The following is a 25,969-nucleotide window of genomic DNA, read 5'->3' as shown; positions in this document are numbered from 1 at the left end:
CCACTGACAGCTTCCAGTCCCTCGCACTGTGCTCCTGGTCCTTCCATACATGGCACAAACGAGGCCCTTGGCTTCCAGACTCCTCTAAAGCTCTGCAAAAGGAGAGCAGCAAGTTTGGAGCTGAGGAGATGGAGTCAGACCGGGTCCTAAGGAGCAGGAGGATCTGCAGCAATGACCTCCCCCATGTCCCTCCATTGATCTCCCACACCAGACCCAAAAGGAACCCGAGGAAAGCAGCCACAGACCCCTCAGCTGGACACCGGGCGGGTGCAAGAGGCTGTTGGTTTATTCATAAATCATCAGGTAATGAATTATGCATCAGGTGCTGGTTGTGCTTTTGTTCCTACCCTCACGCAGTTCCCCTGTAACAGGCTATGGAGGTTGGGTGGTCCATGAGAGTGGGCTCATCCCAACAGGACTGATTCCCAAACACAGGCCAAGGAGCTGCTCTGGTAGGAAGTTCTTCACTTTGTGGAGGAAGGCTCCACGTTCATCAGCTTCAGCAAGTGCCCAAGGGGTTCTAGAGACTCCTGCTGGGGCAGTTGTTTCGCCAGCTCAAAGGCTTTCAGCCCCAGCTCCCGAGCCTGGGATGAAATGGGAAAGACAAAGGAATTGTCAGGAAATTGGCTTCTCTCAAACCTGCAGCACTGGGAGAGCGGCTCCGGAGCAGCTCAAGCTTCTGAGGGTGACCTGAACAAGCTGCTTTGCAGGACAGAGTAAAGCTGCCAGCAGTGCTCACGGCTGGGATCCAGTGGTGCAGACAGAAGAGATTACTAACACCCCCCCATGCTAGGGATCATCACCTCCCATCGAACGCAGCAGCTCACTGAGCGTTCCCAAAGCTGTCCCTGGAAGAACACAGCTGTATTGACTCAGTCTGCACTAAATCCCTCATTTCCCTTGGTAGCTCTTCCAGGGATTTGGCATTCTCACAATTATAAAGCTTTCCCTTGTCTCCTAATTGGAATTTGCTTCTTTATGGCTTCCAACCACTGACTCACAGCACTGCGGCTTCCTCCAATACAACGAGGAGACCATCAGTAACCTGGATCTGACCCTCCAGGATACAGGCAGCAGCAGCCCGGGATTTGAAGCAACGGCCCGAGCAAAGAGGCCTCATTTCCAGCTGGATTCTGCCCAGCACTTCCTCAAAACCAGTGTCTGAGAACGGGGCATTCCGAAGCGAAGGCATCGCCTCTGCCGTAAAAATCCAGGGATGCAAAAGCAAAACTGAATCACAGGGTCCAAGCGAGGGACACGGCCACTGCAGGGTCTGGCTCAAGAAGGACACATGTGAGGCCCGTGCCTCGCTCCCTGCAGAACCTGTGCCCTGATGGATAAATGCAGCTTGTGACCAGCAGTGCTCTGGGAAAGGAGGAACCCAGGAAATGTGGAGAACTGCAGGATCCTGCCCCTCTGCTGTGCTCTGGGGAGACCCCCCCTGCAGCCCTGATCCAGCTCTGGGGCAGCAGCACAAGAGGGACGTGGAGCTGCTGGAGCAGGGATAGAGGAGGCCACGGAGATGCTGCGAGGGCTGGAGCAGCTCTGCTCTGGAGCCAGGCTGAGAGAGCTGGGCTGGGGCAGCCTGGACAAGAGAAGGCTCCTGAAGGGGAGACCTGAGAGCAGCTCCAGTGCCTAAAGGGGCTGCAGGAAACCTGGAGAGGGGCTTGGGACAAGGGCCTGTAGGGACAGGCCAAGGGGAATGGCTTGAACCTGCCAGAGGGGAGACTGAGATGAGCTCTTAGGCAGAAGCTCTTCCCTGTGAGGGTGCTGAGGCGCTGGCCCAGGGTGCCCAGAGAAGCTGTGGCTGCCCCATCCCTGGCAGTGTTCAAGGGCAGGTTGGACACAGGGGCTTGGAGCAAGCTGCTGTAGTGGAAGGGGTCCCTGCCCGTGGCAGGGGTTGGAGCTGGAGGAGCTTTAAGGTCCCTTCCAACTCAAATCATTCTATGCTGCTATGAATCCATTGTGGCCTGACAGAGATCCAGAGGGATTTATTAGCCTTGACAGAGGGCAGACCATGAGCAGCTTCATGCAGGGTCACTGAGACAGCTCCGTCCTTGGTCACCCAGCACTGTGAGCCTGTCATGGACTTGGGAATGGTGCCAGGGGAACAGAGCAACTGGCTCCATGAGGTGAGGTGAGCATGGGAACAGAGTTAAGCAGTTCCCCTGCACCATTCCACTGGGCAAAACCTACCTTTGGTATATCCATGAGCAGGTAGTGAAGCATGGCAAGAGCGTGCAGGACTCGGGCAGTTTCCCCAGGTTGTTGTGTTGGTGCCTGCTCTCTGATGTCTAATATGGCATTCAGCACTCGGATTCCTTCCACTTGCTGGGCTTCAGCTGCATTGGGAATGAAAGAGTCCTGTTGGATGTATGTGTGTGCAAGACAATATATTCAAAACTGGCCAAATTATCTCTTCTAGACATCAAAGCATTTCTACTGCAAGCATCAACGTGGCATCCCCAGCTCCATGCAAATTGCACACCCATTAGCAGGTATCTTTTCATCCAGTCAGTAATTGTGTTGATTAGCCTTTAGTAAGGATGTGGAGTCAAAACAGCTGCATGAAAAGAGCAACTTTCCTACTCCTGTCAGAACCAAGATGCTATTGGGGAGCCCTGTCCTGGGGTGGCTCTGACTGCAGTGACTGCTGATGGAGACAGTGCCTCTAACGGGGTTTACAGAAACCTCTCTTCTCTGACCATATCCTTATTGGCAGAGATGGTAGAAAGAGGACGAGGACCAGAGTCTACTTCAGGGGAGCACAGGGTTGTACCATCCATGGGAGCACATTTCCTAATGCTTTTTATCATAGAATCCCAGCCTGGTTTGTGCTTGGAATTGCCCCAACCCCAGTGCAGGACCTTCACTTGTCTCAGGCACCTTTCTGTCTTAGTGAGAGATTCCCCCGCTTCTCTCCCAAGGGTATTCTCTAGATTAACACATCAAATTATCAGTACACGCCATTCCACAGTGTTCTGTTGCTTCGGAAGATAGAGTTGCAAACCTGCCTAAGCGAGCTGAAATGTCACTTGCACAGAATGAAATAGAGACAAAGGAGCTGCAGAGAAATGAGAATGTTGAAGTGGAACCAAACGCCTGAAAGGCAAAATCCTGTATTGCTGAAGTCACTGCCAAGGGCGCAGTGAAACCACAAAGGGCAAAGCTGTGTTTCCACCTGAACACCCTCATTCCTCAAGTGGCCTCCTTTGCTCCATCCAGCCCAATCCCCTGAGCATCAACATCAGAGAGACCCGTGACTGCCTTGCAGCTGGGTCCGTGTAAGCGCCACACAAACCATGACCTGGAGGATGCATGGATTCTTTCAAACCCCATCTCCAAAGAGCTCTGTGCCATGGAGGTGCTTACTCATGGGCTCCTCATTGACTTCCCTGTCCTCGGTGAACAGGGACGTTTCCGGTGGCGACTTGAGAACCTGCTGCTGGGCTCGGAGTGACTTCAGGAGAAAGGAATGCCAGGCGCCGGTCACCTACCCGGAAACAAGTGAATTATTGCACTTTATGAACACCCAGCATCGAGCAACTTCTTGTTCTATAAACACCGTGTGCTGCAGTGCTCGGCCTGGCTGCAATACCCGGGGTGCTGCTGCTGCTGCTGCCAAGCAGCACGGCTCACACTGGGATCTGACTGCTCCTATCCCATCTTTTGTGTGCGCTCGCAGCCCAGAAAGCAACCGTATCCTGGGCTGCATCAAGAGGAGCGTGACCAGCAGGTCATGGAGGTGATCCTGCCCCTCTGCTCTGCTCTCATGAGACCTCACTTGGAGCATTGTGTGCAGTTCTGGTGTCCTCAACATAAAAAGGACATGGAACTGTTGGAACAGGTCCAGAGGAGGCCACGAGGATGATCAGGGGCTGGAGCCGCTCCTGTGTGGAGCCAGGCTGAGAAAGTTGGGGCTGTTCAGCCTGGAGAAGAGAAGGCTGTGTGGAGACCTCATAGCAGCCTTCCAGTATCTGAAGGGGGGCTACAAGGATGCTGGGGAGGGACTCTTCACCAAGGACTGTAGTGACAGGACAATGGGTAACGGGTTCAAACTGAAACAGGGGAAGTTTAGATTGGATCTAAGGAAGAAATCCTTTACTGAGAGGGTGCTGAGGCACTGGAATGGGTTGCCCAGGGAGGTTGTGAATGCTCCATCCCTGGCGGTGTTCAAGGCCAGGTTGGACAGAGCCTTGGGTGCCATGGTTTAGTGTGAGGTGTCCCTGCCCATGGCAGGGGGGTTGGAACTGGATGATCTTAAGGTCCTTTCCAACCCTGATTGTTCTATGATTCCAGGATCCCAGTGGCAGCCTGGGCTGGGAGCTCAAATCTCCACCTGAGTGTGAAGTTTCATCAAACTTCAAGTAATGTGACTAAGCAGTTAACCAAACTGGGTTGGTTGTGGGGGGAATAAGGCTGATGCTGCCAAAGTCCTGTTTCTACAGAAAACCAGGATAGGCAAAGGAAAGCTCTTTTTTCCCCCCAATTATTAGAGTGATTAGAGAATTATTCCTTCCTTTGCTTGATCCCCCTGGTCCAACAATCTTTTATCCATGTGACTTTTACCCTTAGCATCAATTTTAAGTGGCTCGTTTTTATCTGCTGCTTTTCCCTGGCTATGGCAACTCCTCAGCGACCCTCTCTCCTCGTGGGTGTCTCTTTAACCTCTGGCACAGGGTAGGTGGTAGCAAAACTGGTTTGGAACAAGGTTTAATTGTCCAAATCAAAGGCAATCTGAACAACACTCTGTAACCCAGTACAGGATCAGTGCCTGCTGGGCTTAACTCAGGGCAATACTGAAGTATGAAAAGGGTCTCTGAGATTGATCCTAAAAGGCCGCACTGGCACTTGATACGGTCGCCATCACATTAAAGGCAATCAGAAATAGGAAGAATGTTAGGAAAAGCACAGGGACAAAAGAGAAAAAGTTACAGGATGATCTTTGGTGTTACCAACCTCAGTGTAGAGTGAGTTTGCTATGTCCATTTTGTTCTGGCGGAAGAAAATATCAGCCATGTGGAAATAGCCTCCAGAGGCCTCGATAGACTTTAGTCCAAACGCAGAACTAGCAAGGTAAACCTGCAATCAATATTTAAAATGAAGCAAAACTCAGAGGTTTAATGTTCGTCTCAAACCTGGGACACTTTTCAGTATGGATTAACAATATTGCAAGCAATCCCTTTTTTTCCCTGTGTAACTATAGTGTGAGTTACACCTGATCGTGCCTGTACAACGTGGTACTAACAAGCTGCAGTTTGGGTTTGATGCAAAGGAATACGATGCTCCCAGATCCCCTGCAAGCTGGGGCAGAGGAACCTCACTGCAGTGTGACCCCAAGGAAGCACAGAGCAGGTTTCATAGGACCATAGAATCCCAGACTGGCTTGGGTTGAGGGGAGCTTAAAGCTCTTCCAGTTCCAGCTCCTCTGTGCGCCCCGTGCCAGCGCCTCAGCACCCTCACAGGGAAAAGCTTCTGCCTAAGAGCTCATCTCAGTCTCCCCTTTGGCAGGTTCAAGCCATTCCCCTTGGCCTGTCCCTACAGGCCCTTGTCCCAAGCCCCTCTCCAGGTTTCCTGCAGCCCCTTTAGGCACTGGAGCTGCTCTAAGGGCTCCCCTTCAGGAGCCTTCTCTTTTGCAGGCTGAACAATGGGGATTTGCAATCCTGATTTTAGGTACCAACGGGTACATTGCACATTGTACCTGAACTGCTGAGCCCTAAGGCATTCGTGTGGCTGCATTTAGCCAAAGTTATGTTTTACCAGGTATCTGTATCCCCCTGAAGTGACACTTAGACCTTGTCTTTACTGCATCTGCTTACAGATTTATCTTTCAATCAGCTTTGTTACGGTGCTGAGAGGAACAGGCATTCCAACCCCAAGGTGCCCCTTATCCAACAGATAAGTTACTCTATATTTTAGCAGTCATTTCCCTCAGTTCTCTGCTGTTAGACAGCAGTTCCCTGTCAGCTGCTATTTAACCAGTTCCTTATTTAACTCTTTAAATGTCTGGCTCAATAGCATATTCAATCCCTTCAGCCACAGGAACAGGCTGTCAGATTTGAAGTGCCACCCCCCTGTTCCTGGGGATGCTTTGCCTGTCATTTGATCCTCCAAAGGCAGATGAACTCCGTGACATCCTATTTTTGTCCCATGTGGACTAAATTTATCCAGTGCGGAGTGATGTATACTCACTACTGTTGAATGTGATAGTAGCTTTGTGTGGGTGCAATGATGGCATTCAGCTGGGGAGGATTAGATCTTCTCTAGTATAATATATACAGCCCTGTCCTTGCTTCGTCGGTGGACCTTTGGGGAGATTCTCCTCTGTGCCATTGGTTTTTTTAAGTATCCTAAATCTGGTGCCCAAAGGGGGGTCAGGTAATAGCTTTTTGCTATTAGCAAGTGGCTGCTGTACGTCAGAGCAGCCTGGGACCTGCCTGAACTTTGGCTGCGTGTCTGAGATCTGCTGAGAGTCACACGCCAGCTCAGAATAGCTGGAATGCACCACTGCCTTCCACTGCCTTCCCACTGCCTTCCACTGCCCTGGCTCTGGCTGCAGTGCTGGAAACTGGATCAGCTTGAAGGTCTCTTTAACCCAACCTGCTCTGTGATCCTGCGATCAAATCTGCCTGCTGAGGTTTCCATATTGATCTGAAGTGTTAGGGAAGGAAGAAGAACCGAAGCCTTTCTGCCTTTCAGTTTGCTTACATCGTTTGCCAGGTGGTACAAAGCCTTCTCAAAGTTCCCTTTAGCAGCACAGAACAGCCCCAGACTCCGATGCAGTTTGTACTGAACAGCAGCACTGCAGTCTGGAGTTCTGAGGACGATCCACTCGGCTTGGGAGAGATACTTTGATGCCTCTGGGAGATGTCCAGCACCTGAAACAACCCATAGAGATAAGCAAGATAAAGAGCATGTTTGAATTCAGAAATTAAGAGAACGCTGCCATCTGTCCCTGTGCAGTAGCTCAATGTTGAGACCAAGCTGCGGTTTCCACACATCTCTCCTGAATGCTCCTTAGTCAAGCAGGTGTCCAAAACCTGATTTACGGCCAGGCCGAGTGTCCTGAGCTCCCAGAGGAGCCAGGAGCCGTGTATGGCATTCAGTGTCTCCAAACACGTGTTCCAGACAGGTTTGTGCTGGGCAGCCACTGCTGACTCATGCAATATCACACTGGAATTACTCATGGCACTTATTCCCCCTTCCCTCGCCACACCATTTACGACAATCCTCGAGACAGCTCCATTCTGCTGGCAGAGCATTCATTGTGTGTGCCCCTGCAGTGGGGATGATTTATGGTGATTTCTCAGTCCTTACGTGCAGCTGAGGGGAGCAGTTCCCCACATGCAGAGTCCTAATGGGACCTTTTGTCTGGAGCATAGAGGCCGTGGCAAAAAAGCTCTGCTGCGGGCAGGGTGTGCTTTTGTGAATGAGCTGAGGTGCTCCTCTCATGCAATGGCCTCACAAAATGTGTGCTGGTTCCCTGAGATAAGAGCACAACCAAGCACCGTGGGGAATTTAAGGCTTTTGAGAGCCATAGGAAGCCACAGAGGGAAAGGGCAGATATTCACACTGCTTCTCTTGTGGGAATGGGCAGAGGGAGCAAACCTTTCATCTGCTTTCATTGCTCTCTCATGGCCGATGAGGGATTCCTTTTTCCCCAGACCCACACTGGAAAGGGGTGTGTGTGACTCCTCCAATCTCTCTGAAATGCCCTTGAGGCAGGGCAGGGGAGAGAACATGGCACAATGTTGAAAGGCAGAGCTGCTCCTTCCCTGATAAATGCTAAAAGGAAACCAGAAACCTGACCCAAGGGAGGTCTTGCCCTTGCCAGTGTTGCTATTTAGACAATACTTAACCAGTGGAGGCCTCAGCCAAGAGGAGATAAGCAGGCACCAGTTGCAGGGAATCGGAGCCGTACACCTCGATGCTGAAGCGCAGCGCATGCAGAGCTGCCGGCCGCGCTTCCTCGTGCTTCCCACCCCAAACACACTGCTGGGCTGTGCTGTACGCCACGTCGATGATGTATTTCTGCAGGGAAACACAAGTATTGGGACACAGTGAACAAAGGAGCCAAGTTTGCAAACTGTAAAAGTGATTGTAAGAGTGTTTGTGTCTGTAACCAACGGATGGAAATCAAAGCTGTCGAATCAGAGCCTGGCGTTCACCCCCGCTTCTAGCAGGAACAGCCTTGGACATCCTCTTAGCTCAGCTGGTGTCTCAGGAGACAAAGAATCCTTTACACCTACCAAAAAGGGTTAATAAGGCTGCAGCAATAAAGGCTGTGAAGCACAGAAAATGATCATCACAAGACATAGAAAAGAATTAGACAAAGGGGCTGCAGCGGGGGTTTGCTGACAGTAACAACGGTGATTCAGAGCATACGGGTTGCCAAGCTGGTGCCAGCACGGGCACAGCTCCAGCAGCAGGAGATACGGTCTGCAGGCAAGTAGAAGGCTCCTCACATGGTGCTGCAGCTTCCTCCCACCCTCTCCTGGCCAGTTCTGGGCCTGGTATTTTGGGCACGGAGTCTGGAAAGCCGGACAAAATCCAAACACCCCAACGCACTGCACTGCGCTTTGGGACACCCATTGCCCCAGCTGGGTTTGGTGCTCAAAGCTTCTGCTTCTCTGTTTGCTGCCAGAATCCAGACCGTTTCCTGTACATGCAGCTGCTCCTTGCCTCTTGCAGCCCACATTTGGTCTTTTCACCCTTTGCAGCATCTGATCTGGTCGCCAGCTCCACAAGCTCCTCTCAATCTGAATGCCTGTTCATTGCCAGGAGCTCTACAGCAACTGTGGGTGCTGTGCCCCTACAACGTGCAGAGGGATGCCAGGGAGAGAGCCTGGATGATTGTTTTATGGTTGTTATTTCTCTTTGCTTTCAGCATACCCATTGCCAACTCCTAGCACTTCTGTGTTGGCTCTTCACACAAGTGGTGCAGTGGGAAAGCTGCCTGGAAAGAATCCTGTTGGTGCTGTGCCTCGCGCTGCTGCCATGGTAAGTCAGGGAGGCACGCGCTCTGCTCTTGCTCAGAGGCACGGGCAGGCCTGTGCAGCAAGGAAAATACCATCTTACCTCTTCATTGCTTTCTGTTTTCCAACTGGGGCCGAGCAGAGGGCAGAAATAAGAAATCCCAAAGCTTTTGGAGGCCAGGCTTTGGCATTTTGCTGAGCTTTAAGTGCTTAAAGAAGGGCAGAGAGGATCAAGCCATGGGTGAAAGAACAGCTCAGGGACAGTGGGCCCCAAGAACAGCCTGGGAGTGTTTCCTGGAGATCCTGGCTGAGATAAAGAAGCATCCTTTCTGGATAAGGAGAACTTTGAAGAATGCACCCCAGGGTGACAGCACCCAGATACAGCATGAAAAGCTAGGATGCACAGCACCCCCTTCTTACCCCCTGAGCTACCAGCATATAGACAGTGAACCAGCCACACACCAAACCCAAACCGTGCTGGGGAGCATGTGGCACCCAGGAGAAAGTCAGTACATGCTGGGGGCACAGAGCAGTAGAAGCTGTTATTTATCGGGCTGCATTTTCTGTCCATGCCACTCTTTGTCTGATGCCATCAGCACTGGCTCTGGTGCGTGGGTACCAGCAGATTGTCATCTAGGGAGGTGCTGGAGATCAGCATCATTCCTTTTAACTCCTTGTCAATGGGATCATCGCTGCTTCTCGTGATGCAAAGCTATCTTAAAACATCTGCAGTGAGGACAAGGTGAGGGTTAGCGCCTTGCACAGCTCCCAGGAGGAGAAGAAAGGGCAGGAGACAACAGGAGCCCTGCGGCACTGAATATTTAAGGCTATGCAGTTACAAGCCTTCTGGGGATCGTTAGCTCTGGCCCTGAACCGTTTTCATCTTGCCTGTAGCCCCACGCCCCGGACCTGTAGGCTTTGAGCTCTTTTCATGTGTGCTGCAATTACAGAGGTTTCTCTGAAGATGCCCCCACGCAGTTTTCCCCTGGTTGGGGTTTGAGGACCCCAGCTCTGCTGCAGGTGGGAGCAGGGGGCTGGGAACACGCTTGTGGTTCAATGCCACGTTCATTTACTCACTCACAGGCACCAAAAGTGATGCCACGCTTGGAGAAGTGATGATTTCGAGAGGAAGGCTTCCAGTGTGAGGCGAGAGCCCTGCAGCCATGGTGAGCAGTGGTGCTGGAGGCTGCAGAGCTGGCTGAGCACGCAGCTCTCCCGCAGGTGAGGCTATTCTACAAACAGAAACTTGGAGCTGTGTCAGTGTGGAGGTGCTGTCTGCAGGCACCCCCCAGGCTACACTGACAAAAGCAGATTTCTATCAACAAAGCTCTGGAGTACAGATGAGGTATGAAACTCAGAACCTGGCTCTCGGCTTCGTGCACCTTCCCTTAAGCCACAGGGCATGTTGATGTGCACAAGCTTTCCTGTGTCCTGACTGAGGCTTGAGCTGCCTGTTTGCTAAACAAACAGCACGCAGGAGTTCAGGAGCTACAGCAGAAGTGTTCCTTTGGGCAGGCTTTGAGCAGGTTTTCTCTCTGATCACCAGAATACACAGCTTTCCCCTGAGCTCCAAAGGCCTTTTCTGAAGGATTTTTGTCAGCTCTGTGAATAGGAATGTGATGAAGCCACAGCAAGACAGGGCATTAAATCATCTCACCCTCTCCACACCACTCCTCAGGCAGTCCAGGCACAATGCTGCCTGCCCCGTGCCTTGCTGTGTGTGAAGACAGACCCCAGCTGTGGGCTAGAAGTGGTGCAGCCACTGCAGCCTTGCTGTGAAGGTGAGCAGGTAAGGAGCAAGATATTTCCGCTTCTTCACTCCTTAGGAAGGAAGGAAGGCAGAGTGTCCCAGCACACGCTGTTCCCAGCACCTATTATATTTCAATGGTCTGGAGACAAAGGTCAGAGAACAAATGTAATGGAGCTGTTAAAGAGCCTGTAAAACCCTCCACTTGGGTGACTTCCCCACAAAGACAGGCCAGGGCTCGGCTCAAGCTGTGGCAGTCGCTCTCTGCTCAGGGTGTGCCAGCCAAGGAGCTGCTCTCCCTTCTCCACTGCCTCTTCCCCTGGCACCTCAGGAAAACCAAGGATTAGCTTCCAGCTACTCAAGGAGCACTTCCTTGATCTGGCCTCACGTGGTCTTTTGTAATGTATGTAGCATGATTTTACTTGCTCTGCATTCAGTGATGCAACAAGCCCAGTGCTCAATATCAGGTGGAGTTTCTTGGAAAAGCTTCAAGCTGTTGAGGACACAAAACCCCTGCCCCAGTGAGACCCATTTAAATTTTTTGCCTTCTTTGCAGACCTTATAAAAGATCAGCTTAAAACTTGAACACAACCCGGAACAAAGGAGCTTTTGCAGCATCTTGGTGTTTCTAACACAGCTTCTTTGGACCTTGGTCCATGACCCTGCCTGGGGTCTCCAAACAGAAAGGATTCTCAAAACCAAACTGCAATGATGTTCCTCCCAGTGGCACCCTGGGATGGGTACCAGCTCCCTTGCAGCCGTTCTGCTGTCCTGCTCTCCTGCCATGAGGAATTATGCAATGTTAGAAGGATGATTTATTTTTCCGGGCAGGATTTTCAGCAGCAGATGCATTTGGGCGGGTGATTTTATTTTATCAACACTGTGGAAAAGCAGATCCTGCCATCCCATAAACAAAAAACCAAAAAGAGACTTGAAAACCACTGGGGCTGGAAGGGAGCTGCACATCTGCACCATCCACGAGGCCAAAAAGCACAGATAAAAGACTTAGTGGGAAAGGGTGTTTAAGTTGGGCAGCTAAACAAAGCGAGGGGATTCATTTCTTTGCCCCCCCTGGAAGGGGAATCCCTCCCATCAGTGAGGGGTGAGCCCAGCCTGGAAGATGCAAAACTCAGCTGCATCCTGGACTAACGGAGGAGATGGACTAATTCCTGGCAAGGCAAGAGATCCAGGAATGCTGCTGCTGCTGCGGGAAGCTCAGAACTTCGAGGAAGGACTGCGAAAGGGGCAAGAGGCTCCTCGAATCATGCAGAGGATGTTCCACTCCCCTTCTGGCAGAGGTTTACTTTGAAACCCCAACCCTAAAGCTCTGCAGTGAGCACTGATGAAGCAGTCAGGCGCTCTCCCAGCCCTGCGTACATCAAAGGACAGGAAGAAGAGATCTAAAGTGATTCCAGTGGCAGCACTTTGAAGTGGATTTGGTTCTTCTTGTACGTACCTGCCTCCTCAGCAGCTGCTCCATGCCATGCTTTCTCTCTCTTTCTGTAGGGGGACATGGGACGGACGTGCGGATTGGGACCAGGAGCTGGCATATTTGCTTGTGGATACTGACCCAGTCAGCTTTTTGATGATCCTTATCACTAACAAAATAAGGGAAGAGTGGTATTAGTGCGTGCTTGGAAAAGCCGTCAGGAAAGGCTATTGCCTTTGTGTCTTCTGGACTTTAACCCCAAGAAGTACTCACAAAAGTCACCAGCTGTTTGCTCACACAGCACTTTATATACACTTGATATTCCCAAACACAGGAAAGGGCTGGAGCAGCTCTGCTCTTGAGCCAGGCTGAGAGAGCTGGGCTGGGTCACCCTGAACAAGAGAAGGCTCCTGAAGGGGAGACCTGAGAGCAGCTCCAGTGCCTAAAGGGGCTGCAGGAAACCTGGAGAGGGGCTTGGGACAAGGGCCTGTAGGGACAGGCCAAGGGGAATGGCTTGAACCTGCCCGAGGGGAGACTGAGATGAGCTCTTAGGCAGAAGCTCTTCCCTGTGAGGGTGCTGAGGCGCTGGCCCAGGGTGCCCAGAGAAGCTGTGGCTGCCCCATCCCTGGCAGTGCTCAAGGCCAGGTTGGACACAGGGGCTTGGAGCAACCTGCTCCAGTGGAAGGGGTCCCTGCCCGTGGCAGGGGTTGGAGCTGGATGAGCTTTAAGGTCCCTTTAACCCAAAGCAGGCTGGGGTTCCATGACGCAGGAGCACGGTGCTCTCCTGGCAGGTCACTGTGACTGTGGATGTTAAAACCTTATTTAAACCACTCACAACCCCCGACACAGTTTGGTTTGAACACATCTCTGACTTTCAGGCCAGCTTCCTCCTGGGCCTTCTCCCTGGCTCCATCCTGGGTCTTGTCCCTCATCCCCGCCACCCGGGCTTCATCCCTGTGTCTTAAGCTTTATCCTGGTACTTGTCCCTGTGACCTAAGCCTCATCCCAGTGCTATTCCCCGCCTCTTCCCGTGTCCCCGTGTTCCCTGATCATATCCCAGGTGTTGTCCCTGTCTCCCAGCCCTTGCTCTGGGCCTGCCCCAGTGCCCTTGCCTTGCCATGGGGCCGCTCCCTGCCTCTTGCCCTTTCCCTATCACCCAGGCCGCACCCCAGACATTGTCCCTGCCCTCACGCTGGGGCCACCCCGATGTCCTGGGCCGGTTCCCGCCTCCTGTGCCTCCTCCTGTGCCTCCTCCCGGGCCTCCCCGCGGTCCCCCCCGCTCCTCCCTCACCAATAGTGCGTGAGGCGGCAGCGGCCGCAGCGAACCCGCGCCGCGGCCCCGCACAGCTCGCACCGGCGGGACCCCTCCACCGCGCCGCCGCCGCGTTACCGCGGCAACACTTCCGGGAGCGGCTACTTCCGGCGGAAGTCGGGCGGGCGGTGCGGGGCGATGGCGGCGGCGGAGGCGGAGGCGGCGGCGTCGTCGTCGTCGTGGTGCGGGAGCGCGGCCGAGGAGCGGGTGCGGGCTTGGGCCGCCGGGCACGCGGCGCGCGGGAGGCGCGTGGCGCTGGTGACGTCGGGCGGGACGCGCGTGGGGCTGGAGGCGCGCGCGGTGCGGTTCCTGGAGAACTTCAGCAGCGGGCGGCGCGGGGCCGGCTCCGCGGAGCGGCTCGTGGCGGCCGGGTACGCGGTTTGCTTCCTGCACCGCGCCCGCTCCGCCTTCCCCTGGGCCCGCAGCCTCCCGCAGCACGGGGCCGCGCTGCTCGATGCCTTCCGCCTCACCCCCGGGGACACCTCGGCCGTGGCCGCCGACTCGGCCGCGCTGCTGCCCGCGCTGCGGGGTTATCACCGCGCCAGAGAGCAGGGGATGCTGCTGGCCATCGAGTTCACCGAGCTCGAGGAGTACCTGGAGCTGCTGCGGGCTGCGGCTCGGGCGCTGGCGCCGTTCGGTACGGGGATGGGAGCGGGAGCGCGGGCGGGAGGGGTCCTCGATGGATGGGGACAAGGCGGAGCCGGGGGAAGCTCAGGTCCCGGTGCGGGAGGGGATGGGGAAGCCCCGGGGGTGCCCATGGGTGCTCCTGCACCTTGGTCGGAAAGTCTTGAGGGGCTGCTGGGGCTTGGTGTGAGGGGACGAGGCAGCCCCGGTGGGTGACAGTGGGTCTGAGGGGATCCCATTGTGCGGGTCAGCGCTGCCCTGCTGTAGGTGATGGGGGGGTTGTGGAGGGGATGGAAGCCCGGCCGGCTCTGGTCCATCCCAGGGACCAGGGCAGCAGCAGTGGCTGAGCGCAGCTCTGTTTCCCGCAGGCTCCAGTGTCATGTTCTACCTGGCAGCTGCTGTGTCGGATTTCTACATCCCCACCTCGGAGCTGCCCGAGCACAAGATCCAGTCCTCGGACGGACCCCTTCAGGTGAGGCCTCCCCCCGCCCCCAGTGCGCGCTGTCCAGGACACCAGTGACAGCCTGGAGAAGAGAAGGCTCCTGAAGGGGAGACCTTAGAGCAGCTCCAGGGAACCTGGAGAGGGGCTTGGGACAAGGGCCTGTAGGGACAGGCCAAGGGCAATGGCTTTAACCTGCCAGAGGGGAGACTGAGATGAGCTCTTAGGCAGAAGATCACTTCAGAACACCCTGCTTATTAATACCAGGCTGATGGTTGACTTCATGGTGTGCACTGGTGACATTTTAACCTTGTTTGAGGAGATCTGGCCAAATACTGTCTTGGAAAGCTTCCCAGTGGAAATATAACATGAACTGAAGCCCGAATTTCCCAATTCCCCCCATCTCTTACTAAAACACATCCTAATGTTTTCACTGAACCTTTCCTCTGTTCTCTTTCTGCCATATAGATTACACTGAAGATGGTGCCAAAAATGCTGTCTCCTCTTGTCAAAGAATGGGCCCCAGAGGCGTTTGTTATCTCCTTTAAGCTGGAGACGGATCCCTTGATCTTAATCAATAAATCACAGCAGGCTCTGGAGAAATACCATCACCAGGTGGTGGTAGCCAATCTCCTGGAGTCCCGGAGAACCGCCGTGATTATCGTCACCAAAGACTCACAGACTCCGCTATCTCTTTCCGAGGAGGAAATAGCTCAAGGCATGGAAATAGAGGAGAAGATAGTGAACTATCTGCAGGGCCAGCACACTCTCTTTATAGAGAAGAAGGTCTGAGGACCGGCTCTGAATGAAACGAGAGATGTTTTCTCTCCCAGGTGAATGCTCAGCGGAACCCGATGTGAAAAGCTGCCGTCCAGAACAGCATCACTTCTCTGCGCCGTGGTAACAGTTATTGATGCTTGGTTTGAAGGGAAGCCGTGTCAGAGGAAGGTATTCCTTCTTGTGGTTCAAGAAGGGAAGGATATGTTGCTTTCTTCCTGTTCTGTGGACTGGGAGGTGGAGAAATGTTATCTGTGTCTGTATATAAAAGATTGTCTTGAATCTGCCTCCTCAAAGTTTCTTTTTGGATTGTTGGATGGAAGGAGCGGGGCTTGGCAGGAAACGTGCTGGTTTTGTGGCTAGAGTGGAGTGACAGAGCTGGCAATGACCTGGTATTGACAGGGGATGGTGAAACAAGGGTGTTGAAAGATGGACAATGAGGTGGTGCCAACTTGGGAGAGCATCTGTTGCTCCAGGGGCAATCCAGTGGACCTGCGCTTCCAAGAGCTGTGCAGAGACGTGGTTCAAAGCCTGGGTACTGTAGCAGTGTCCCTGAAGCAGCTGTTCCACAAAGGTTTTCCTTCCAGTGTGGGTGTTTGTAGCTTCCTGGTGGGGATAAAGGCAAGGAGCTGTGGCACGGAGCATGGGCAGTGGTCTCTGAGTGTGGCATGGGACAAGAGGTTGGAGGAAAGGAATTGGTGGGGAGGTGAAAGCAGGTGGGGATCAGCTTGGGAGGAGAGCTGGTTCCTGGCTGTTTGGATGGGTTGGAACCATAACACTCCTGGTTGTCTCTAAATCCTGCTTCCCTATGATTACCGACATGAAGCATATATTCCCCATGCTTGCAAGAAGCGGTGTGCAATTTTGGGGGTCAAAAAACTTGAAACTGCAGCTCTGTGGTTGTCCATTGTGAGCCTATTTACAGGCTTTCCTTGAGATAAATTCACTGGAAGCCTGTTAGGAAAGGCAGAAGTGTGCAGGAATGCTGCTTTCACACTGGAAGCCTCTCCAGTGCTCTATTTAAAACTACTGAGCGTGCAGGTAATGGCATTGATCACCTGGAAATTGGGTGTGCTCACACAAAGAGCAGAATAAGCGCAGAAGAGCGAGGAAAGAGGGAGGATGGGCTCAGCGGATCAGGAGGGAGCACTGGATGCTAAAGGACACCGGGGAGGATGTGTTCAGTGGTGGGAGAAACAGTCCAGGTGAGTCAGGACTGCTGGGGCCCGACTAGGACATGGAACTAACAGTGTCCACATGGCTGGGATGGATACTTGCAGAAGGTGGAGAGAGCTGAAGTTCATGGATGTGGAAGTGCCTGTTGGAGATGTGCAGATAGGGAAGGAGAAGGTGATGGAGCGTCCTGCATGTGTGTTTGTGTGAGATGATGGAGCATCCTGCGCACGTATTGGCATGCAGGCACAAGCCTTGTGTGCTGCCTGTTTTCCTTCATCTTCCAGTCCATAACCAATGTGAACATTGAGTCCTCCTGGTGCAGGGCTTTCCGTGGTCTTTCTCTGGAGTCCTGCACTTACAAGCAGGGGTCAGTCAGCAAAGATGAGAACGTAAAAACCTTTGTAAACTGAACATGCCCTTGGAGGAGCGTTGGGACAAGGGGTGGGAGATGTGCAACAAGCACTGGGTGTTCTGGGCTCTTACTATGATTGTTGGACCATGGAGATGCTGCGAGGGCTGGAGCAGCTCTGCTCTGGAGCCAGGCTGAGAGAGCTGGGCTGGGGCAGCCTGGAGAAGAGAAGGCTCCTGAAGGGGAGACCTGAGAGCAGCTCCAGTGCCTAAAGGGGCTGCAGGAAACCTGGAGAGGGGCTTGGGACAAGGGCCTGTAGGGACAGGCCAAGGGGAATGGCTTGAACCTGCCAGAGGGGAGACTGAGATGAGCTCTTAGGCAGAAGCTCTTCCCTGTGAGGGTGCTGAGGCGCTGGCCCAGGGTGCCCAGAGAAGCTGTGGCTGCCCCATCCCTGGCAGTGTTCAAGGCCAGGTTGGACACAGGGGCTTGGAGCAAGCTGCTCCAGTGGAAGGGGTCCCTGCCTGTGGCAGGGGTTGGAGCTGGAGGAGCTTTAAGGTCCCTTCCAACAGCATTGTTCTGTGATGGTTTGTGATTCACTTGGAGGTTCTTGGCTGGTTTTACTGCCTTTATTCAGTGACTTGGGCAGTTTCTCACTCGGTGTGGCTCTGCTGTTGCACCGGTCATCTTCCAGAGGCTGTTTGAAGAACAAAATTGATGGTGCCATTTGCTTTCCGGCTCCAAACTATTTGAAACGGACTCCTTGGGTAGCAGAGGGTTGAGCTGTGTTCCCATGGATGTCAATGAATTTGCCATTGGCTTTCATTTAGGCAACGTCCACGTTTTTGTAGCAACTTCGAAGGAGAAGATGTTTGCGATGTTGATTCCAAGCTTGCCATGGGTGCAGTGATTCTGTTTAAAACAAATTCCTTCACTTGTATTTATTCTCACGTAATTGGCTTTCTTCTCTAGCCCTGCGGTCGCTTCCAGTAAGGACAAATGGATTTTGCTGGGTGTAGTCCTTGATTTCCTTCAGTTTTCCTACTCTCCTGTTGTGCTTTGAGTACTGCCAATAGTTACCACCAACTCCTCCTTTTGTGGTGTCCTAAGGTGAAATTGGGGCTGGTGGCAGAGCTTGGACGGTTCCTCTGTTACGTGCTTTATTTAAGGGCAACAAATACAGGAGTTTGGGGGAACTGATTGCAGTTCTGGGACTGTCCAAGCCTTGGCTTTTGGGTTTCGTGGAGCACATCTGGTGAGGCGATTCTCAAAGCCACCTGCTTGGCAATCTGGTTCCTCGGGGCACATAAAGCCATGGTTTAGTGTTAAAGATGCTGCTGCGGGAGGGTTTCAATGAGTCGCGAGCCTTTGGGAGGGAGCATCGCTGCTGCAGGGCTTCATTGCTGGGTCTTCTCCCATCTTCCCCACGAGGTGGCAGGCGGATGACAAAAATATCCCAGCTTTGGGTTTGCTTCCTTTGCTCCTTTGGCCTTTCCCCATTTCCTCGGGATTCCTGTGGCTGTCGAGCAATTATTCACACTGCAATGGAAACACAGACCCGTGTCCATGCAATGAGTCGCCACCAGCCTCCCTGTGGTGCTTTTTGGTGCCTCACGATGTTTGTGTGCATCTTCCCAGAGGAGTCTGCTTTGGGACATCACTGCCAGGCTTTGCTCTTTAAGGCTTGCTATGCTTACTGATGGCATTACCTGCGATGGTCATTGATAACGTGGGCAGATATGCAGCTCTGCCTTCCCCCAGGCTGGCCTCTGCAGTGAGGGATGCCAGCCCGGATGTGTTTTGGGATGCTTGGAGATGGTTTTCTTGCCTTTCTTCTCTGCGTCTTCACCTAAAGAAACCCTGCTTGTCTCTGGCACGGAGCGGTGGATGTGTGTGTGCTTTAGCTGCAACCCTTTGCCTGCTCTGGGTCTCCAGTGCCCCTCCGCTGCAGGGTCTATTCCCTGGGCCTCTGCTTTCCATCACAGTTGGTGCAAACCAACCCAGAGATGCCTCCTGAGCCCTGCAGGGTGTGGGGCTGGCTCCAGGCCTTTGGGTCTTACTCCCCTGCTTGTTTTTGCTGGTTGTCTTTAGGAGGGACACGATGATGCTGCAGATGGGGCTGAAGAGGGGTCTTGTGGAAAGGCACAGCCTGGAGTACTGGGATTGTTCCACAAAAGAACAGAGGGTGCTGGGAGGGAGGGTTTGGGAGGCTTGGAATGATAACAATGGAAAAAGGGCAGTTGAGGACAGAGGCTGGTGCAAGCTCTGTGGTACAGAGGGGCCTGACCTGCGGATGGTGAGGTGCAAGTGGATGGGATCTGTCCTGATCTTGCTTTGGGAAGCTGAGGGATCGGGAAGGGATGGAGCAAAGATGCAGGTAAATGCAGGAGGTCACTGTGGGGGATCTCATGAACCAAAGTAGCCAAAGAGATCACAAGCTCTGCTTGGGCTGGGGGTCTCCGCGAGCAATTCCATCTGCCAAAAGCTGTTTCTGGTGATAAAGAGTGAGTTCCTGCTTGCACATTTGCTTCTGAAGTGGGCTCAAAGGGTTACTGCAGAGAGCAGCCACTGCTGGTTTTACATTGGTCATTGATCTGAGCTTTACCTCCACCAGTGCCTCTGCCCAGAGTGACATTTGTCCTGTCCTCGGGGCAGTTCAATCCCTTTGTGATGGCTCTTGTCCAACAAGGGCTGGTCGATAACTCGTGCACCAGATGTAACAGCAGCAGAACACGTCACTGCTGGAAGGAAAGGGAGCAACAGTGATGGCCTGAGCTTGTTCATGGTACCAGCCGTGCTGCTTGAGCCAGCGTGAGGAGAGGATGCAGGTGTGAGGATATGGGTGAGCTGCTCATTGCTGAGGAGCCTCCTGGGGAAGGCACCTCTGCACGTGTAAAACTGATCCCAAAACAGCGACTGCAGGGGTGCAGCAGGAGATGCTCGCTAATGGGAGCACAGCGGTGAGCTGGTACAGCAGCGCTTGGGTGAGGTGTTTGCCCTCCCAGGTAGGATGCTTTGGAGGTGGTAGGGAAAAAGGTGCTGGAGACACTTGCAGGGCTCCCCTTATCCTTACAGGTCTTTTTAACTCTTCAGCCTGTGGAAAAGTTCTTGGTCCCATTATCACAAACTGTACAGGTTCATGTTGTTTTGCAAGGGAAACCATCAATGCAGGAGCCAGCCGCGGGAGTTGGTCCTAGAGGGAGATGATGGTCCTGTTTCTGGCCATAAAGCAGAGCAGCTTTCAGCTTAGTTTGGATGGGATCTGGCAACATTTAGATGGGATTTGGAGGATGAGCAGGGGCTGGAGCAGCTCCTGTATGGAGCCAGGCTGAGAACATTGGGGCTGGGTGTAGCCTGGAGAAGAGAAGCTGTGTGGAGACCTCAGAGCAGCTTCCAGTATCTGAAGGGGGCTACAAGGATGCTGGGGATGGACTCTTCATCAGGGACTGCAGTGACAGGACAAGGGGTGATGGGTTCAGACTGAAATGGGGAAGTTCAGGTTGGAGATCAGAGTTCTTTACTGTGAGGGTGCTGAGGCACTGGAATGGGTTGCCCAAGAAAGCTGTGGCTGCCCCATCCCTGGCAGTGTTCAAGGCCAGGTTGGACACAGGGGCTTGGAGCAAGCTGCTCCAGTGGAAGGGGTCCCTGCCAGTGGCAGGGGGTTGAAACTGGATGATCTTAAGATCCATTCCAACCAAAACCAATCTCGATTCTATGATTCCATGAAAGCTGTGGGGCAGGTTGGAGCCAAGGTGTGTGTGTGTGTCATTTTAGTTGAGCTGTGAGCTCTTCAGAATGCCTATGGAGCAAGTGAGCAGCTGGATTTGAACTGCAAAGCACAGTGTTTCGCTCTGCTTCATGCAGGAAAGCTGCGGGTCAGCCGGATTTGACCCCTTATTAAACAAGCTGTGGTTTCTAACCACAGGGGAAGCTGCAGGGTGTTTTCCATCCATAGGGCTGCAAAATGCAGAATGGAAACATGTGATTGATTTGAGCCTTAGGATGTGATTGCCCTGGGTCCTCTGTTAAATCCAGCGTGTGGAAGTGAGGAACAGGCTCGTCAGGGCTCCTGCCTTGCTCCTTGTATTTCTTCATGCACCCCATGGCTGATGCCCTCGCCACCATGGCTGCAGGATTGCTCCAGCAGTTCTAGGCTCAGATTTGTCTGGGATGCGCAGTGGTTGCATTGGCAGCTTCTCCTCATGGCTCCCTCTCAGGGCTGCTCTTCCCGTTGCTCCTGTAATGAATGAGTTTCTATAGCAAGAGTGGTCTTTACTGGGTACAGGCAGAGGGAGCCTTGCTGCAGCTGGGCTGGGTGAAGGACAGAGCCATGAGTGGAAATACCGGGGGCTGCCTATGTGTGAAGAGCACTGTGGAGTTTACTTCAGTTCCTCCTGGTACATGGTGCCGGAGTCCCCTGGCAGTTGACAGGCCTGAAAATACCCCATTTCTACCCACTTTTCCTGCAGGAACGAGACTTCTTAAAGGAAAATGTATTCTTCAATGACCAAAACACGTTACAAGCTTAATGCTCCTCGTGCATAATGAAACAACTTCCCTGCAGTTCCCATACTGGGCGTCTTTTCTGTGTTTTTCAAGCAGGTAAAAGACACACTGGAGATGTGGTTTTCATCCCAAAGAAGGCTCTTTATGCTGCCCGGATGATGTCATTGCTCCGTGCTTGTGAACTAGAAACTGTTGGTTGAGCATCCATTGTTTGGGGGAGCATCCCCCTTGTCTTACAGAATCATCAGAGCCACGGCAGTGCCCCAGGTTAATGGGTTAATTGCTCTTGTTGCTCTGTGTACTGGAACGTGCAGCCTTTCTTGTTCTCAAACGACCTGCTCTGTACATGGTGCACTCCAGGACCAAAGGTCCAGACACGTTCCCGTCTGCTGCAGGATGAATGCAGCTTTTAGCTGGACCGCTCAAGCATGAGGGGTTATTTTGATGCCTCCTCACTAATGCAAAGAGCCAGGGCACAGATGTGTGTGACTGGGCTTGTCTCTAATAGGTACATGGGGAGATGCTTCCTGAGCTTTGCCAGGAGGCTCAGCACATCCACGCACCACCAGAAAGCGTGGGGCCACGTATCCCTTGACACCAGCATGGGGGATTTTCGGTTTCAATGCGTCTCAACTAACAGGGTGTTTGTATCAGACCTCACGTTGGAAGAGGACGTTCAAACCAGAGTTATCCCAAAGCCATGTGAAAATCCCGCAGCTGCAACTGGGAATTCTCATCCAAAACTGGAATTCCCTAGAGCCAAGGTGCAAAGTATTAATTAAGCAACCCCCTGAGCATTAGCGAGTGCTCGATGCCGGTTCCTGTGCGCAGGCTGCAGGGGAGCAGGGATCTGTGAACTTGTGAATGGCTCTAAAGGGAGGGACATGGGGAAGTAACCCAGGAGTCAAGGGAGTCAGCACCAATACAGCTCTTTGGGCAAAGCTGAGCCCACAGGCTCTGAAAGATGCCAAGGAGGTCACAGACCTCAAGAGTTCTCACTTGTAGCTGAGAATTCCCAGTTGTAGCTGAGGCAACCGAGGGATTTCCACGAGGATTTGGGATAACTCTGGGTTAGACCATTCTCTTCCAATGTAAGGTGTGATACAACCTCCCCTGCTTGTCGAGGTGCATTGGAACTGAAAACCCCGCACACAGGTGTTGAGGGATGCATGGCCCCACGCTTTCTGATGGCGCTGATTTATTACAGTTGAGATTTGAGCCATGGGGCTGTTCTTAAGCACACTGTGAGGGGTTCCTCAAGAGGTTTTAGCTGGCGAGATAGGAGTGAGCTCTGAGCTTCAGGCTGTGCAACCACATCAACCTGGTGCTGTGCATGAGCTCATTGCTTCTGCTGAGAGCCAGGGTTGACATGGCACCAGCTTTGGGTCAGGGCTGTAAGCACTCACCTGCCTTTAGTGATAATGGCAAAGAAACATCATTGGAGATGAGAGGCCCAAAGTGAAGGAGGTGGGAAACAGCTCTTGCTATGTCAGCTGCAATGGCCCTTCTGCAGCACAGGTCAGTGAGAGCACAGTCTTCCTCCTGCACTATGGGATCAAGCGCAGGCTGGTTCAGGGATGGCTCCCAACCAGCCACAGGACCACAAACGTGCACAATTGACTTGTCCTTGCCTCAAACTCTGCTTGGAATCAGAGAATCATAGAATAGTTTGGGTTGAATTCCTCATGTATAATGTGTTTGAGAATGCATCGTAATTAATGGCATAGTCTCAAGGTGGGAAAACCAGAGCCCTGTGTATGGAAATAGCTTTTTTGACACGTGTCCATGGGGAAGAGGGTTATCCACTGTCTGTCTGACTTCTGCATCTGCAGTGGCTTCTTTGAGCTCACCTGCTTTCTCTCTGTGTTGCCACTCTGGTTGTGTCAGGAGCAGTGTGGAGCAGCTTGGTCACAAGACTGGCTCAATACAATACAATGCCATTTGTGTCGAAACATTAGCCCTTGTGTTTCAGTCTTATAGGGAAGAGCTGGAAGGGCAACAAGCATCACATGTGAGAGCTGAAGAGGGTCTAGATGAGGCCACGCAGAGGCCTGGTTAGTGTAAGCCTTGGACTTGATGAGCTTAAAGGTCTTCTCCAGCCTAGTTGATGCTATGATTCTCACGCAGGGGAGTTGGAGGCAGCCTGTCCTGTGTCCTCTCTGCTTGTAATGTGGTTTTTCCCCATCCAGATGTTAGCCTGGTACCTACAACATCTCAATGCAGTCATCAGCAGTCACAAACCAATTCCGAGTGGGGAAAGCTGAAACAAGTGGCATCAGAGCCATGAATACAGCAGCAGGGTCTTGAATGACTTCTCTCTGGCTTGTACACAAACTCATGCCCTAGGAGAGGAAATGATGGCTTGGTCCATGAACAGAATAGCTAAACCACCACTTAGGCAGTGTTAGCCCAGCTGGACCACTCATCTCCGGGCTCTTCAGATGCCCCATTTGGGATGCAGCCCTGTTAAGAGCCATTAGCAAGTGCTCGCCGCTGAGCTGAGCAGCAGGCTTGAAGTGACTGGTTAGATTCTTATCACTGCTCATGTTTGCTTAACCTCCTGTTGAAGTAACTGGTGTAGAGCAGCCTGTAAGTGTTACAGTTGGCTTCTAAATACTGACTGTGAAAATAAACAGCTTTCAGGAGGGAAATCAAACTCCTTGATAAAGCTCCTATTGGAGCAGTTCCTAAAGCTGGGTGCTTCACTGCTGTCTCCTGTAGGAGACTTCCAGGCAAGCCACTGGTTCCTGGTTGCTTTTCCTCTGTGTTACTTACATTGTCATAGCGTCATAGAACAGTCAGGGTTGGAAAGGACCTTAAGATCATCCAGTTCCAACCCCCCTGCCATGGGCAGGGACACCTCACACTAAACCATGGCACCCAAGGCTCTGTCCAACCTGGCCTTGAACACCGCCAGGGATGGAGCATTCACAACCTCCCTGGGCAACCCATTCCAGTGCCTCAGCACCCTCACAGTAAAGAATTTCTTCCTTAGATCCAATCTAAACTTCCTCTGTTTCAGTTTGAACCCATTACCCCTTGTCCTGTCACTACAGTCCCTGATGAAGAGTCCCTCTGCAGCATCCCTATAGCCCCCTTCAGATACTGGAAGCTGCTCTGAGGTCTCCACGCAGCTTCTCTTCTCCAGGCTGAACAGCCCCAACTTTCTCACCCTGTCTCCATACGGGAGGTGCTCCAGCCCCTGATCATCCTCGTGGCCTCCTCTGGACTTGTTCCAACAGCTCCATGTCCTTTTTATGTTGAGGACACCAGAACTGCACACAATGCTCCAAGTGAGGTCTCACGAGAGCAGAGCAGAGGGGCAGGATCACCTCCTTTGACCTGCTGGTCACGCTCCTCTTGATGCAGCCCAGGACACGGTTGCTTTCTGGGCTGCGAGCGCACACTGCAGCCGGCTCATGTTCATTTTCTCATGGACCAACACCCCCAAGTCCTTCTCTGCAGGGCTGCTCTGAATCTCTTCTCTGCCCAACCTGTAGCCGTGCCTGGGATTGCTCCGACTCAGGTGTCCCCACATCTGTGATGCACAATTTGAGTGAACAGCGATGAGAGAACACCATTGGGCCCCAATATGATTCCTTATGTGCCTCTGCAGAGACCGGCTCACATAAGGAGACTGGTACCCCCAGGTAGGGTTTGTGTGAATGGCAGGTCCTGATGCTGAAGCTGGCAGCTCACACACCACACTCAGCCCTCACCTCACCCTCACCAGCCTCAAACCCATTGTTTGCAGCCTTTTAATCAAAGGCAGGGCAATGAGCACTCTGTGGGCATCTGCTTTGTGCATGGATTGATCCACACGTGTCCCTGGGGATGGAGCCAGCCTCCAACCTGCTGCTTCTCCGCATCGCAGATGGGCTGCAGTGTGTGATTCTTCTCAGTGCATCATAGGCTGCGTGGGGAAATGTGTGCTTTATAATCTTCTTAAGTATCAAGTGAATACAAGGCTTCCCAAACCGTGAGTAAGGGTTTCATGCTTGCTGTCTCTCTGTGGTTTATGATGCTGCCAGTATTAGTGTGCAGGATTAGCGTTATAACCTCTTAGTGGCTTCCCTAACGGTGTGTATCTGCATGCCTTCTCCTCCTGAGCAGCTTCAGAGCTGGCTGCTCTGCAAAGAAACCCATTTTCTAATGCAAACCGAAGAGGAAATCTCTGGTCTTCAGTCAAACTCCACTTAAACAGGGTATTTTGGTTCAATGCTGCTTGCTTGCACTGAAGGGAAAGCACAAGCTTGCTCCTGGTCAGTTATTGGGTCATTGGTGATGAGAGATTTTCCATTGCTGGCTGCTGCTTTGATTTATTTTCTTTAGTTTTCCTTCAATTCTGTATTTAACAAAGTGCATTTAAAGAGGTGGCAGAGTTCAGTGTTCAGAAACAGCCACAGCAAACCCGTCTCTGTGTTATCCCCATAGAATCAAACACCTGAGAGCCGGGAAGAAGGGATGCACGGATGGAGAGGGAGCAGTAAGTCACCTATTCACAAGCAGAGTTTTATCAAGGCTTTCTGTAGTGGTAAATGGGCATTTTAGCCCAATGGTGACTTTGGTAGAAGGAGATCCTTGCCTTTGATTTTAAATCCAGTATCAAACCCCTTGTTTGAAACAGGGCATTGGGGT

At 52.6% G+C, this 25,969-nt stretch overlaps 2 protein-coding genes across 2 annotated transcripts; one reads left to right on the top strand and one right to left on the bottom strand.

Moving 5' to 3' along the window:
• Positions 1–285: 285 nt before the first annotated feature.
• On the bottom strand, positions 286–13,568 carry ZMYND12 (zinc finger MYND-type containing 12). The gene is made up of 8 exons (XM_080631387.1): positions 13,443–13,568; positions 12,179–12,320; positions 7,860–8,031; positions 6,709–6,878; positions 4,960–5,082; positions 3,373–3,493; positions 2,197–2,342; positions 286–584 (listed from the first exon to the last, which is right to left on the bottom strand). Exons 2-8 carry the CDS (start codon positions 12,200–12,202, stop codon positions 465–467), a joined length of 876 nt encoding a protein of 291 aa, XP_080487513.1. The 5' UTR covers positions 12,203–12,320; positions 13,443–13,568; the 3' UTR covers positions 286–464.
• A 312-nt stretch (positions 13,569–13,880) lies between these two features.
• Positions 13,881–15,579, top strand: PPCS (phosphopantothenoylcysteine synthetase). The gene is made up of 3 exons (XM_080631336.1): positions 13,881–14,100; positions 14,456–14,559; positions 14,995–15,579. The coding sequence occupies exons 1-3, from the start codon at positions 14,019–14,021 to the stop codon at positions 15,316–15,318; spliced, it is 510 nt and encodes a 169-aa protein (XP_080487462.1). The 5' UTR covers positions 13,881–14,018; the 3' UTR covers positions 15,319–15,579.
• Positions 15,580–25,969: the final 10,390 nt, after the last annotated feature.

Source organism: Psittacula echo (assembly GCF_963264785.1).
Source record: "Psittacula echo genome assembly, chromosome: 17".
Classification (NCBI taxonomy): domain Eukaryota; kingdom Metazoa; phylum Chordata; class Aves; order Psittaciformes; family Psittacidae; genus Psittacula; species Psittacula echo.
This window is presented reverse-complemented; position numbering and strand designations above follow the sequence as displayed.

What these genes read in the sequence shown, in the direction of transcription:
- ZMYND12 (XM_080631387.1), bottom strand. Translation starts at nt 12,202, where the DNA reads ATGGAGCAGCTGCTGAGGAGGCAG. An exon ending in AGCAGCTGCTGAGGAGGCAG is followed by an intron (nt 8,032 to 12,178) that starts GTACGTACAAGA and finishes GTTTCCCTGCAG; the next exon opens with AAATACATCATCGACGTGGC. An exon ending in CAAACTCACTCTACACTGAG is followed by an intron (nt 3,494 to 4,959) that starts GTTGGTAACACC and finishes GTTTCCGGGTAG; the next exon opens with GTGACCGGCGCCTGGCATTC.
- PPCS (XM_080631336.1), top strand. Translation starts at nt 14,019, where the DNA reads ATGCTGCTGGCCATCGAGTTCACCGAGCTCGAGGAGTACCTGGAGCTG. An exon ending in TCGGGCGCTGGCGCCGTTCG is followed by an intron (nt 14,101 to 14,455) that starts GTACGGGGATGG and finishes TGTTTCCCGCAG; the next exon opens with GCTCCAGTGTCATGTTCTAC. An exon ending in CCTCGGACGGACCCCTTCAG is followed by an intron (nt 14,560 to 14,994) that starts GTGAGGCCTCCC and finishes TCTGCCATATAG; the next exon opens with ATTACACTGAAGATGGTGCC.